This window comes from Lepisma saccharinum, chromosome 10 (genome assembly GCF_977018435.1).
Source record: "Lepisma saccharinum chromosome 10, izLepSacc3.1, whole genome shotgun sequence".
NCBI lineage: Eukaryota > Metazoa > Arthropoda > Insecta > Zygentoma > Lepismatidae > Lepisma > Lepisma saccharinum.
The window spans coordinates 23,643,482-23,657,209 of NC_139238.1; the positions used below are offsets into that span (position 1 = coordinate 23,643,482).

Sequence of the window (13,728 nt, forward strand, 5' to 3'; positions counted from 1 at the left end):
TCTTTAGAAGGACTCGAAAATCACATTTCTAATAATGCTCTTCAAAATAGCAGGAAAAGGTAAATTGGTAAGGAAGTAGGACTCTACGACACCGCAGCTTGCGTCAAACTTACATTGTTTTTTTCCTCTGGCGCCATCTAACGTGATCCTCGACAACCTCATTTCCGTCACGTAATTCAAAATGTTGACAAATTCCTAATGCCGCTTCACCTCATCCTAAATCCCTTCCGACTGTTTGATTAAATGGAGATGTCCATTTGTCAACCAGCTTCCAATAACGCTCGCTGTTGGCGCTGCACCCCTGCAGTCACGCCAAGGCGTTGTACGTAAGTGTCGAACCTAGTATATAAACCCTTTGGAAGCTGGTAAGGGATCAGCAGAACATCAACAGCAGCTCAACCATGGCATCTGCAGCGCTTCTTGTTGTTCATACGCTGGCTATCTTAGTTGCAATAGGTTTCTTCTCCAGCACCGTTGGTGAGTATTGGCTATAGACCGAACCTGCATTGAAAATGTATTCAAGTTCACATTCCATTTTTATTGCAGGTAACTGTACATACAATTCATGCAGTAGGTATACGCTAGGAAAGACCATGTCTCCATTAATTTTGGATTATGTTTCTATTAAATATATGTAGATGATATCATATAAGTTCCGCAAAAAAGTCATTGGTGATACAATACTGATGATGATGATTGCAGTGGCATGCGTGACAAAATGGGGGTTCCTTATACTTTCTTTAGTAGTCAGTCCTCATTTTGCCATCTTTTCCTGCTTTGACGTTCTTTTTTTAGAAGTGCTGGGCCAAAAGGGAAAAGGGTTATGACCCCCACTAACCACACTTGGGCACGCCACTGGATGATTGCCATAATTTCCATAAATAGGCATAATACAATAGAGAAGAGATCTTAAAATATGAAACGCTTATTTTAATTACTGCATTTGAACGTAAAGGATACAGTCACTGACATCTTTAATCCGAGGGAGGCCTGGGCGTCCGGAAGGGGGGCAAGGGGGGGACGTAGCCCACCTGGAAAACGAAAATCAACCTAAAATTACATATTTCGCACATATAATTTAATTTCAGCCACAATAATGTGTGTTAATTATTACACGAACATGATAAATTCAAATTTAAGCAATGTTTTTTGAGGGATGAACACTATTATTGGGGAAAATATGCCATGTTGCCCCCTCCCTGAAAAAAATACCTTCCTTGCCTCTCCCTGGAAAAAATCCTGCAGACGTCCATGGGCCGGAGCCCTCAATTTGGCAACCCTGTAAACCGTGACATCAGCCGGCCGATGTTACTCGGAAGAAACATTAGAGAGTGAACTTACAGACGTAAAAAAGTAATAATTTTCTGTAGCTCATTCATCCCGTAATCACTTCATTCGCTCAAATTCTATTCGCTAGTTTATTCAACGTTATTTCTAATAAGTGAAGCAGTATGTTATTAAGTTGTTAAAAATATGCATCAAAGTTTTTGAGCCGCATACCAGCATTTCACGCAGCATTCCGTACTTTTCACATGTGGTGAATCATCAAATATAATAAATATCCAATAATGATGTCATTAAGATTTTTAATTATGTGCAAAATAAATCAGCGACATCGAAAGCTATAACCATGACATAGAGGCATGGCAAAAGCAAATTCCACGCTGAGAAAAGTTGTGTGCTAGAGGCACCACACGCTAAGCTTTAAAGTTATACGTATTAAGTACAAGGGCGAAACTACAACACCCCAAAAAAAAAAAAAACAATTCGTATAACCTCTAACGAAAACAGCAGAACACAACACTCATTCTTTCACTATATCATATCTCCGCAAGAGAAAAGCAACGGAAACGTAAAACTAATTTCTAAACCATGCAAAATTATCCACTTTCTCTCAGGGAGTATATAGCCACTAACACCCGAAATGTCACTTGTTTGGAAAGATTTATTTTAAGATAATAAATGTCGTGGAAGGCATAATTTTAGTCTTGTATATATATATATATGCACACAAAACAAATATTTTCTCATACGCACATCGTAACTACAACGTATTGTCTGTTGAACAAAATCTTGCCAAATTATGTCGTAGAATGATAAAATGAAGACGATGTACAGAAATATTATGGACACAAGATAAATGTTACACTCTGCAATACTCGCCCATGCTGGTTTATCGCATCCAGAACTATACTTTTACGTGTTACTTTTAAAACTTTAAAGCCAGTGTGTTAGATCTTCCATCACTTATATATTTAGTTTCTAAAGAGTTTCTAATGTCATTCCGACATTCTAGCAAATAAAATAGGGTCAAACAACTGTACACATTATTGGAAAGTTCCATGCTGCATATGATATGTAAAGTTGGCCTTGTGTTTTATGTTTATTTCCATTTATTTAACGATAAATTTCCATTTCTATTGTTAATGTATGTTTTCCACTTACATCATAATGTCAATCTGCATTCCAGATTTGGATAAAGAAAAACATTTTACACAGATTCGCTTGTTTCTTTGAAAGTCAACATTAATTTTGCTATTCGCGCCCATGCTATGTAGCTTGATGTTTTAGGCCGGCGAGACAGCGTTGCCACCTTTCAGGATTCCGGCCCTAAATAAAGCTGGCCGTGATACAGTACAACATGTGATTGTAGTTCATTTTCATGTTGATATTGCTTTTGTGAATTGTCAGTTTGTATACTGCTAATAACTTTAATAATACTGCTAATAACACTAAAAATGAAGAACTTGGAAAAATGCTTTGAAGACCTCACTATTTACATTGCTTAATAGAGTCTTCTTCAGGAGCGGTTGTACCTCCAAAGTGCCTCTTTTGATACGTCACCAATTTGTGATAAGGAAGTTTTGCACAAACTCTAGAATAAGCATGATTTGCAGCAAAATGGTTTTGTAGCCATATTTTCACATATTTCTGAGGCTTAAACTGATCAACAGGTGAGCCGTCTCGACATTTTGTTCCCGATGACACGAAACCAGAAGTATTTATTAGTAATAACCGCATCGGTGTAATGGCCAAGTTAAGTTACATAAATAAAGAAAAAGGGAACGAAAGTAGAAGGTACACTCATTGTAGAAAGTATACGCTAATGAGGAAGGTTTACCAATGGGTACATGGAGTATATCGCCGTATACCCACGACTACAGCTCTGATGGTTTAAAATTTGACCAGTTAGTTCGCATATATGGGCACAATGGAACGCAATTTACTTTTAGTTACCAAATGCGACATAATAGCAAAAGGTGTGCATACGAGAATTGTATTGATCTGAAGTACTACACTCTGTGTTGAGAATCTGTGGATCAAGGTCGCACATAACGGTAGAGAAGGGAAGAAAGCGAGTGGGTAGAGCAAAGCAGTGCGCGCTGCTTCAAAGAAGTGGTAGCTGCAGCCTGTCACTCACTTCCACTTTTCCCTCCCCTCACTGCTTGCTCAGAGACTTGTTTTCGTTCTCTTGCTCCATATATTCCCGGGACAGGGTGTAGATACGTGCCTACATATTTTTACAGGTATGAAGAGCAAGGTTACTTAAAATGTAAATATTTTTTTCAGCTCTCAGGTTACCACTGAGCTACATCACCTCCCCTTACCTGCACGCGAGCGAACCAAGCTTCGATGGTGATGACGTCATCGATATAGAGGTGGACGACCCCAGCGAAGTCTTTGGAGGGCTTGGCAAGAGGGAGGCTGGGAGCGTGTGGTTCGGTCCCCGGCTGGGTAAGAGGGACAAGAGGTCGCTGGAGTCCAAGGCTGAACAAAACGAAGCTTTCAACCTGGTGGAACTTCTCAAGGATGCGCCTTGGGCCCTTATTGCACTGAAAGGTAAATATTCTTTTTCGCTAATGTCTGTCGTTCTCAAGTAAAATCCTCATGATCTTGCGTTTGATTCTCAGTTTCAAGTTACAAGCATGTAGCAAGCAAAAATGACAACTACACTCTTAGGAACAATGTACTCGATGGCGTAGTGGATACGTCGCCGCCTTGTAAGCAAGGGGTTCCGGGTTCGATACCTGCAGGTATGATGGAGGCACATCGTGATTCGGATCCTGCTTTAAACTGTAGCAATTAGCCTCTCTGTACATAAAAGTGCATTTAAAAACCATGATACACATGAATTTCACGATGCATATTTTTACATATTTTGGGATATTAGGTAGAAAAAACGGATTTGTTTGAATGACAAAACTCGTTTGTTTAAGATTTTTGTTAACCGTAACCAAAAAATTAGGTAACATTTACATAATTTGATAATTTAGATTAAAGTTTTTTGTAGTTCTAAGCAAATGTGGACGATTTCTAAAAAAAATTGCATTTTGTTCGTCGCCTATTTTAACAGATATTTCGTTACAAGTGCTACCTCTGCATACGTTAAGGTGCACCTTCATGTCCATCTTCTACCGTAAAATGTACAATATTCTACCGTTAAAATTTAAGTCTGCTTGTTAATTTACAAGAAAAGGATTTAACTTTAACTTAACTTTGACTTAAATTTGAATATATGTATAAAGATAGATAACGATTATTCGTAAATTGCAGTTGGGTTCACCACAAATATATTTTTAAAACTGAATCGTTAAATTACATTATTTATGTTAACGATTTAATGACCGTTAATACTTTAAAAACGGCCATTGTCATTTTTACAGTAGCTTAATGGCTTCGGAAATTGAATCTTATACCGTTATTTATTCAGGCAACTTCTTATACTCGTAAGGCACATGTGTCAAATAAGGCCCAACTAACATTTGGTAATATTTTTTGTGAGCGAGCTACAAGTTGAAAAGAAGCCAGTAAGTGTTCTCCCAATATATTGGCTATAAAGGACAAACATTAAAATGTGTATGACTTAAATAGCACAGCTGCAATAAGTTATCTTGCGAACACCTACAAATTGGCCTTTTTAGAAACATCTGTTCCAAATAAGGCCCATACCTTACACATTGTGTGTGACAGAGTCTTGTACACTTCTCTTATTTCAGTCGTTCACCGCCAGCGTGACGGCCGTTCGTCGGAGTCTTCATGCAACAGGTCCCGGCAAATTGCGTTCAGGAAGTCCGTAACAGAAACCGCTTGTTTTCTAATGTTTCCACTTTTCACAATTACAGTTACAATTACAATTGAAATAAGCACATACCTTGTCGCAAGGATGCTGCAAAAGGTGTCCTCGCAAATACAAATATTTCTGGCACCTTATTCCTGACATCTAATCTTAGATTAGACATCGGTACTTTATCCTCAGTTGACATTAAGGGAAGACAGCATCCCGGCGCATAAAGCAAACCGAAAGCGTAAAATGATATTTAAAAGTAATAATAATGATGATCACTAACCTCCTGTGTTATAAGAGATGTTGAAAATGACCTCCTTGAACCTTCTTAGGTTCAAGAGATCCTGTCTCTCGTAATTCCCTGACCACTTTTCTGCAAGAATTCGTTTTCACGTAATTATCGTACATAAAAACTCTCTGTTCAAGAGTATATTTGTTTAACGGCATAAGTAATGAATGAATAACAATTAACACACAATAAACACTGGCCATGAGTAGCACATTACAATAACACAGTATAAACAACACGCGTACTGATAAACGCAAACAGAAGTGAACATGAACGTACAGTGACTACGTCTGGTAGCTGACAGTGTTGCTAACCATTTTTCGGCAATGTCCCTACAGACGTAGTCAAAATGTCCCTACAACTGACCAAATGTTCCTGCTCCACGTAAAGCGACTAAAAAAAAAAAAAACACCTCATGAGCATGCAAGACAGAAGATAAAATATACACATTTACTTACCAAATCTTTCTGCTCGGTGCTTCCACAATTAATGAAGGAGCGAATTTACTGTACAGGACCCCTCCCCGATTTTTGTAATATTTGGCATACTCACTAATTGAGGCCTCCTAATCACGAATTTGAAGTTAAAATTTGTGGGTCACGTGTAGAAATTGCAAAATAAGTTAAATTGAGTGGTCCGCGATCGGCACGATTGCTCATTATTTACCGGAAGATTTTGTGTTTCCAATACTTAAAAAACGAAATATACATTCATGATATTACTACGACCCCAAATTTTAACTATGTTTGCTTATCCTAACCTAACCGTACCTGAATGGTTCGTGGGGCTATCCGTCAATGGTTTGTTGGGCTACCCGTGCATGTTTTTTTCGAGCCCAAATTTTAACTATGGTTGCCTTGCCTAACCTAACTTAACCTAACCTTACCGAGAATGGTCAGTGGGGCTATCCGTGAATGGTTTTGCGCTAATGGTGATTACGAACCGATAAAAAATCTTATTTTCGTAGCACTTTAACGGCAAACGTTCATCATCGAAGACGCCATTTTCGTATCCTGCAATTTTATGATTGATGTACTGTTGCCAAATTTACCTGTAATCAAATGAGTTCTTCTACATCGTGATTGTCGCTGTCACATGTAAGGACGTTCTTTGGGCAATATACTGAAATCCATAAGTTTATTAATTAGCCCACGGCCATCCTCCTGCACACTCAACCTAACAATCTGTACAACATTAACAACTTTTTACTGTTCTCTTCCGCCATTATTACACAATTCATGCTCTCCAAGTATGAAATCAACAGTGTGGCAACGCTGTAGAAAGCGTAACTAATTGCAAACGTCAATTGTTCATATCAACAAATATGGCTACCATACTTGTATACGGAGAATCATTGCGAGAATTGAAAAGCTTATTTTACAATTTCTACACGTTAATGAACAATTTTTTCACCTCACCCCAACATGTTAACTTGAGATAAATCATCACGACTAATTATTTCGTGAGTATAAGACGTAGCATAGAAATTACAGAAGGGTCCGGTATTGTAAATTCTTGCCTTAATGAATAATAGGGGTGTGCGGGACAGAATTTTTTGGGTCGGGACGGGATCGGGACGGTAATTTTTTTAAATCCCGACATTCGGGACTGAAAAATTTGCAATTTCCCGACCAAGTCGGAAAATTTTCGGGACGGGAAATGTTCGAAATTTTCCGAAGCACTGGAAATTTTAGTCATTTTCACTTTAAGTGATTGTTTTTGCATTTCTAGAATAAAAATTTACAATTTTCGATAAGTTCCAAAAACTTACAATGCAGAAAACGTCGAGAATTAACGACTTTTTAAAGTGACCATTCGGTATTTCCCGACTGCTCGGGATCCCGAAAAGTCGGGAAGTCATTTCCCGAAGTCGGGATTGGGACGGTAATTTTTTTTCCCGATCCCGGTCCTGACTTTTCGGGATCCCGCACACCCCTAATGAATAACGTTGAGTCGTTTACTATTGATTATGTTATTTGAAGTCACACATGGTGTTGCTGTGAAGAGATAGATGTTGGTTGGTGATATATGCTGTATTTCCTGCAGTCTTTAACAATTTTGGTCCCATTTTATTTCCCTTTGTTGTTTTTGTATCACTTAACATTGAAAATATTCTCTCCGTTTCCACGTTAGAATGGGGCAATGTTAGCACTATTTTCGCGAGAGTGGAAATGTTTTCAAAAAAGAACGTGCCTTGAAAGTTTTTGGTAACCGATAACATGTTCCAAAATTATGATGGAGACTTGTCACTTAGTTCTTTTTTTTCCTCCTCGCTAAAGTATCCAGATAAACTAATACATAAAATGTAATTTTCCAAGATTGAAAAAAGTACCTACGATTTCCCTCATTTGGCAAAATCTGTCCCTACGTCCCTACGCGGGCGAAATTTAGTGAAAAGTCCCTATGCGTAGGGACATGTCCCTACGGTTGGCATCACTGCCGATACGTGCAGTTTGAAGCGCCCTCTCGCGGCTGACAACTCCCCCAACCTCCGATAAGTTGCCGGCGCTGTCGCGACAACTGAGGATAAAGTAGCGATGTCTAATCTAAGATTAGATGTCAGAAATAAGGTGCCAGAAATATTTGTATTTGGGAGGGCACCTTTTCCAGCATCCTTGCGACAAGGTACGTGCTTATTTCAATTGTAATTGTAACTGTAATTGTGAAAAGTGGAAACATTAGAAAACAAGCGGTTTCTGTTACGGACTTCCTGTAATGCAATTTGCCGGGACCTGTTGCATGAAGACTCCGACGAACGGCCGTCACGCTGGCGGTGAACGACTGAAATAACCTCCCTGTACTTGCATTCTGGTTAGCCGTCGTCATTTTGAACAACTGTTGTGAGTTTTGCAATTGGACGTTGTTAACGTCTGTTTGTCAAAAAGCAAGAAAATAGTTTCGAAACGTCAAGCATACAAGTCATACGCGTGAATCAGATCAGTGTCAGTTGCTACTCATTTTACTCAGCATACTGTCCATACGTGTAACTTATTTGTCATTTTAGAGCTTGACATGTTTCAACTCATATCTCGTTACGGTGGCTTCTCCGACCCAGGTTCTCTCAAATTGTTCAATGATGCATCACCCATTTCCTGTTTCATTTTTGCACGCTTTCGCCGAATCATCCTACATACGAAGGTTGTTCAAAAAGTCTTGCCTCCCTGGGCTATAACTTTTTTTTGAGTGAGGGAAGTTTATGATTTTACATTCAAATGAAAGTTTGGAATGTCCTCTTTTAAAGGGTAACATCATTTCTCGATGTAGTCCCCACCAGCGTCGATACCCTTCCGCCATCGGTGCACTAGTGCCGTCAGGGGAAATGAGGTTGGCTAAGGTTTGTCAGCTGACGAGGGAACCAAAGTTCGTCGTTGATGACGCGATTCAAGAGATATGCCCAGAATGCCTACGATCTTTCTCTGCGGCGATTACCACGAATCAGTTCATCAATACGTGTCACCATCTCTCGATTGGATGCAGAGAGCGCGTCCACTGAGGTGCTTGTCTTTCAAAGTGGCCGTGGCTGGGTTGACCGTGCTAACGCAACGCATGCTTCCCCATCTACGACACGCAGGACGATGGGTTTCGATAGGTGGAACATCTTTCGCAGTCGGAAATTCAATCACAGCACGCCGCTTGAACCGTACGTCCACGTATAGTTCGACATCTTTCAAGCTACTGCTCCGACGTCCGTGGCACTAACTCAAACAGAAAAGATCCTATGAGAAGAGCCATTCCAATTTTTTTTTAAATGTGAAATCATAAACTTCCCTTACTCAATAAAAAAGTTACAGGTCAGAAGGCAAAACTTATTGAACAACCCGAATATATACAGTATATAAGATCACGGGTACCGGCCTTTATGGCGGAGTGGTTAGCACATTGCGCTACAACGCAAGGGACTCCGGGTTCGTATCCTGGCCTGGACATGGATGTTTGTGAGTGTCCATTAATCAATTTCATCATTAGGGCCTCCCCGAAGGCGCAGTAGTTGCGACATCGCATTGTATCAAGGGGTCCCCGGTTCGATATCCGGTGGAGGCACATAGTTGTTCGGATCACACTTTAAACTGTAGGTCCAGTACCGATTAGCCTTTCTGTGCATAAAGTGGACTTAGAACAACAATTGAAGCCGCCCACCGAATAACACTGTATGGCAATTTTGGGAATGTGCCGAGTTACCAGTAGAATCATGCTGCGGCCCTGCGGCTACAGGCTCTAAGCTGGCCAGTCATATGGTTGGATGTTGCCTAAAGATTGATACTGTGTTTGCATAAGGTTTTATGATTCTTTCTACTGTAGGCAAGTAACATACAACAGGTTGTATCCGTTGTTCTCGCATTCACTGAAATGTGCCATACAGCGTTATTCGGTAGGCGGCTTCAACAATTCAATCAATCAATCAATCATCAATTTCATCATATCATCACTCATCCCCATCTTCGCAAATTAGCCAAAAGTGGCACAAGAAGCGAAGTAAAATAAAACAAAAAATAATAATATAAACACGGAAAATTTGGGGGAACGTGGAAGTTTTGAAGGGACAGTATCCCCGGGCCCTCTTTAACGATGTCCCTGCTATCCTGTCCACCATAAGACAAAACTGGAATAATAATAATAATAATAAAAAAATAATAGTAAAATAAAGCAACCACATTCCTTGATTTCCTTCTGTTGCAGCAGATTCCGGAAGCGGCAAACGCCATTCCATCAACTTCACTCCCCGCCTCGGAAGGGAATCGGAGGAGAGCCAGAGCGTGGAGGAGCGATCGCCTCCCTTCGCCCCCCGCCTGGGGAGGAACAGCGAGCGCCGGAGGGCCGTCCCCATGACCCCGAGACTTGGCCGAGAGGAACCCGAGAGGACAGGGAGGGCCAACGTGTTCTCCCCTCGCCTGGGGAGGTCTACAACCAAGCACTGATTGTTAATTCGGCTTCGTTTACCCCGTGTACATTCCATCCAATAACTCTTCATATCTTCTTAAGTATGTGTAACGTATTATAGACTAATAAAGTACTATTACATGGTAACACGACCTAATTTGATTCGGCCACTGTTCAAATTTTACACAGCCGAGATTTGGAAAGGCTAGTGTCAACTTTTCAACGCAAACGTTTATGTTTACAGCAACTGGTAATTCAAATATATACAGTATTAAACAGGGTGTCCCTAAAGTACCGTTACCATTAAAATCAAACATAACTCTGAAACCACATGACATAGAGCAGGGCGGTTTACTGCAAAAGGTTCTACAGCTCAAGTACGTCAGTGCACCTCAACGTGTACCCCTCTGGTTGCACTCAGGATGTTAAGGCCATATTCCACTTCTACCCATACGTGCTGAAGCGTATCAGCATCAACCGTTTGCACAGCTGCAATGATCCTCCTGTGAAGTGTAACAAGATCTGGAACAGGGATTTAGTATACACAATCCTTGACGTACCCCTAGGAAAAAATCAAAAGGGGGGGGGGGTGATATCAGGAGATTGAGGGGGCTAGGCAATTGGTCCTCATGATTTATCCATCTGGCAGGGTAATGCCTATCCAGAATATCCCGAACATCATGAGACCAATGTCGGGGTGCTCCGTCTTGTTGGAAAAATAATGTATGCCTGCAACTTCTTCACCTGGGGTAGTAGGTACTGTTCAAGCATATCGCATTACATTTTCCATGAAATCAGTCCTGCATAAAGAAAAATGGGCCTAGAACACAAATGACAACAACAACAACATTTTGAGCTGTAGAGCACTTTGCAAAAAACCGACCTGATCTATGTCATATGCAATGATAACGGGACTTTAGGGACTCCCTGTATTTTTAATACATCGTGTCTATCCCCTTATATAGGGTAAGAAGCATAATTATGTTGCCTTTATGGCAGTGACCCGCTGTTGCCGCATTTACTGCAAAGATACTTGCAGTCAAACAGCCAATTAGACATACCGCTGCCCCTCTTTGGGCAAGAAGCGGCAACATTAGAATCCCTTTCCCCCGAAACAGCCAGCAGGATAACAGGATTTTGCCAAAATAACCGCTCTGCGCTGTGAATGGGGGCCGGTTCTTTTGGCGTCACTACTACAAGTTACAGTTACTGATAGTTTGAAAAGTAACTCTAACTTACTTTTACAGTTACTTTCTGCTCAGAATATTCTTGCAAAATAATTCCACACAATCAATGATCATTAATTGGAACAAAATAAATATATGAAGACCTGCACTCGTTTCATTTATGTTTCTGGTGAATAATATAAATCTTCAGATATTTATATTATTACAAGAGTAAAATGAAAATATTGGAAGTCCAATAAAAGCTGTATACAGCTCAAATTTACATGAGGTATCAACTGTTATTTACGAAACGACCTCAAGGCTGCAACCATGGACGTCCGCAGGAATTTTTCCAGGGAGGGGTAAGGAAGGTATTTTTTCCAGGGGGGCAAACAAGACACATTTTCCCAACTAATAGTGTCGTTCCCTCAAAAAAGATTGCTTAAATTTGAATTTATCATATTCATGCAATAATTAACACATATTATTGTGGCTGAAATGAAATTATATGTCAAAAATATATCATTTTTGGTTGACTTTCATTTTCCAGGGGGAACCACGGCCTGCAACATTAATCAAGTGAGCTTCAAAACGCCATTTTTGTTATTTTAAAGATGGCGCCTTCTATACATACGTGCACCAGTGAAGAGAAGTGGTTTTTTGCCCTCTGTCAGCCTAAAACTTACAGAAATTTATCGGCAATTGAAAATTCAGTATGTCTGTGCATGCTTACCACACGAACAAGTTCACTAATGGAGAAGAAAGTTGAACAATGGCCTCAGTTCGCAGGCAGGTGGGTGGAAAGGCTTTTCCAGTGGCTCATAAGTAGGGACCTGACTTGAAGTTTTCGTTTTAACGACAACACCGAAAAGTTGAGGAAAGCAAAAAAAGTTTGTAAAATTTATTTGGGTAGGTAAAGGGGGCGTTTTTAGGTGTTTCGGAATCGCGAAATAACTAGAATTCTGCCTTTTTTTTAGAATAACACCTAATATTACACTTTAACGCGAAATATGCAATATAAACTGGGGATAACACTTCTTTGGCTTAAAAAAAAGACATACCTGAAGCCCTTATAACGGTCAAATATTGAGTAACAAGTAATTAACCTAATTGCCCGTTATTAAGAATTAACTACGATTGGTAATATTAAAATCCGTCGCGAATACAGGTGTCTAGCGACTGTCTTAGCCAACACTAACTTGCTCACTCACCGTTTTTCGCCTGAATTCGGATTTACATGCATTCTTATGGAGAATAGCAGGAAAAGATCAACTTCTAAACCAATGGACCGAATTGGATGAGATTTTAACCAGCGAAAGACCACATCTTGAAAGTACTGATTCCAGAATTTGAGCCTAATCAGAACAGAACTACGGGAGTTATGAATTATTAAAGATTCATCGCTGGATTCAATGGGAGACTGTATCCTGGTGAGATGGCCCTTTCTGAACGTGTCGAACACAATAGCCGAGGATTTAGCATAATCTCTGCACGAGGGGCTGCTACGAGAGGTTAAGGACCGGGGTGAGCGTTGACCAGGATAGGAGGACAACGGTCAAAGCACCAGAAACAATAAATTGACACCTGAATACAGAGACTAGAGCGTCACTTCGTTCAAATCTGGAATAAAAGGGATGATTTGGAATAACGAGAAACAGTTTTGCCTACAATCGCCACCGGAGTGTGAGCTACGTGCGACCTAGCTCAGAGTCGCGATCGGATCCGAGGTCTGGATTTGTTTTTTCCTCGAGTGAGTGTTTTAGAGCCATGGAGTAGAGCAGAGTAGACAAAAGGGGGTCGTTTCCCCCTCGCCGTCAACGCGTTCGTGCACATACGTGTGGTATGTGAGAATAAAGCCAGACACGTCCACCTGTGTCAATCGTCCGAAACAACGTCCTAAGTTAGCAGAAGTTAATAACATTTAATAGCCATGTGAGTCCATGTGAAACCGTGAAGGACTGACCTACTACTGCGCTAGTTGTCGTATGGAGTCGACAGTGTACGTGTACCGTCATGGACGTCCCTGTGAAGTGAACGAGTGAAGCCAGGATCCGATGATGCCATACGGAACTGCCGGGAGATCCATTTTCGCCAACCAGGATAACCGCGAAGTGCAACAATGGAGTGCAGACGTCTTCCAAAACTGTAGGACCACTTTCACCCTACCCAGGTCAGAGGGAATGCCGCGAAGGTAAGATCCAACCATGTGCGTGTGTGAGAGAGATGACACCAATCTACCGCGAATCTGTGTACATCAAATCATTGCATAACTTAAATCAGTGCTAGGGCATAACTAGACATCGGTATTCCGGCGGACAATCAATGTTGTA

General features: G+C 40.6%; 1 protein-coding gene across 2 annotated transcripts; it reads left to right on the forward strand.

Annotated features, from left to right (window-relative positions):
* The first annotated feature begins 365 nt into the window (after nt 1-365).
* On the forward strand, nt 366-10,334 carry LOC145994248 (PBAN-type neuropeptides-like). 2 transcript variants are annotated; one of them, XM_083130350.1, is made up of 3 exons: nt 366-477; nt 3,571-3,840; nt 10,032-10,334. In XM_083130350.1, exons 1-3 carry the CDS (start codon nt 402-404, stop codon nt 10,268-10,270), a joined length of 585 nt encoding a protein of 194 aa, XP_082986476.1. In that variant the 5' UTR covers nt 366-401; the 3' UTR covers nt 10,271-10,334. The 2 variants fall into 2 exon arrangements, with proteins under 2 accessions (XP_082986476.1, XP_082986477.1); XM_083130351.1 differs by having other exon boundaries at nt 10,035-10,334.
* Nucleotides 10,335-13,728: the final 3,394 nt, after the last annotated feature.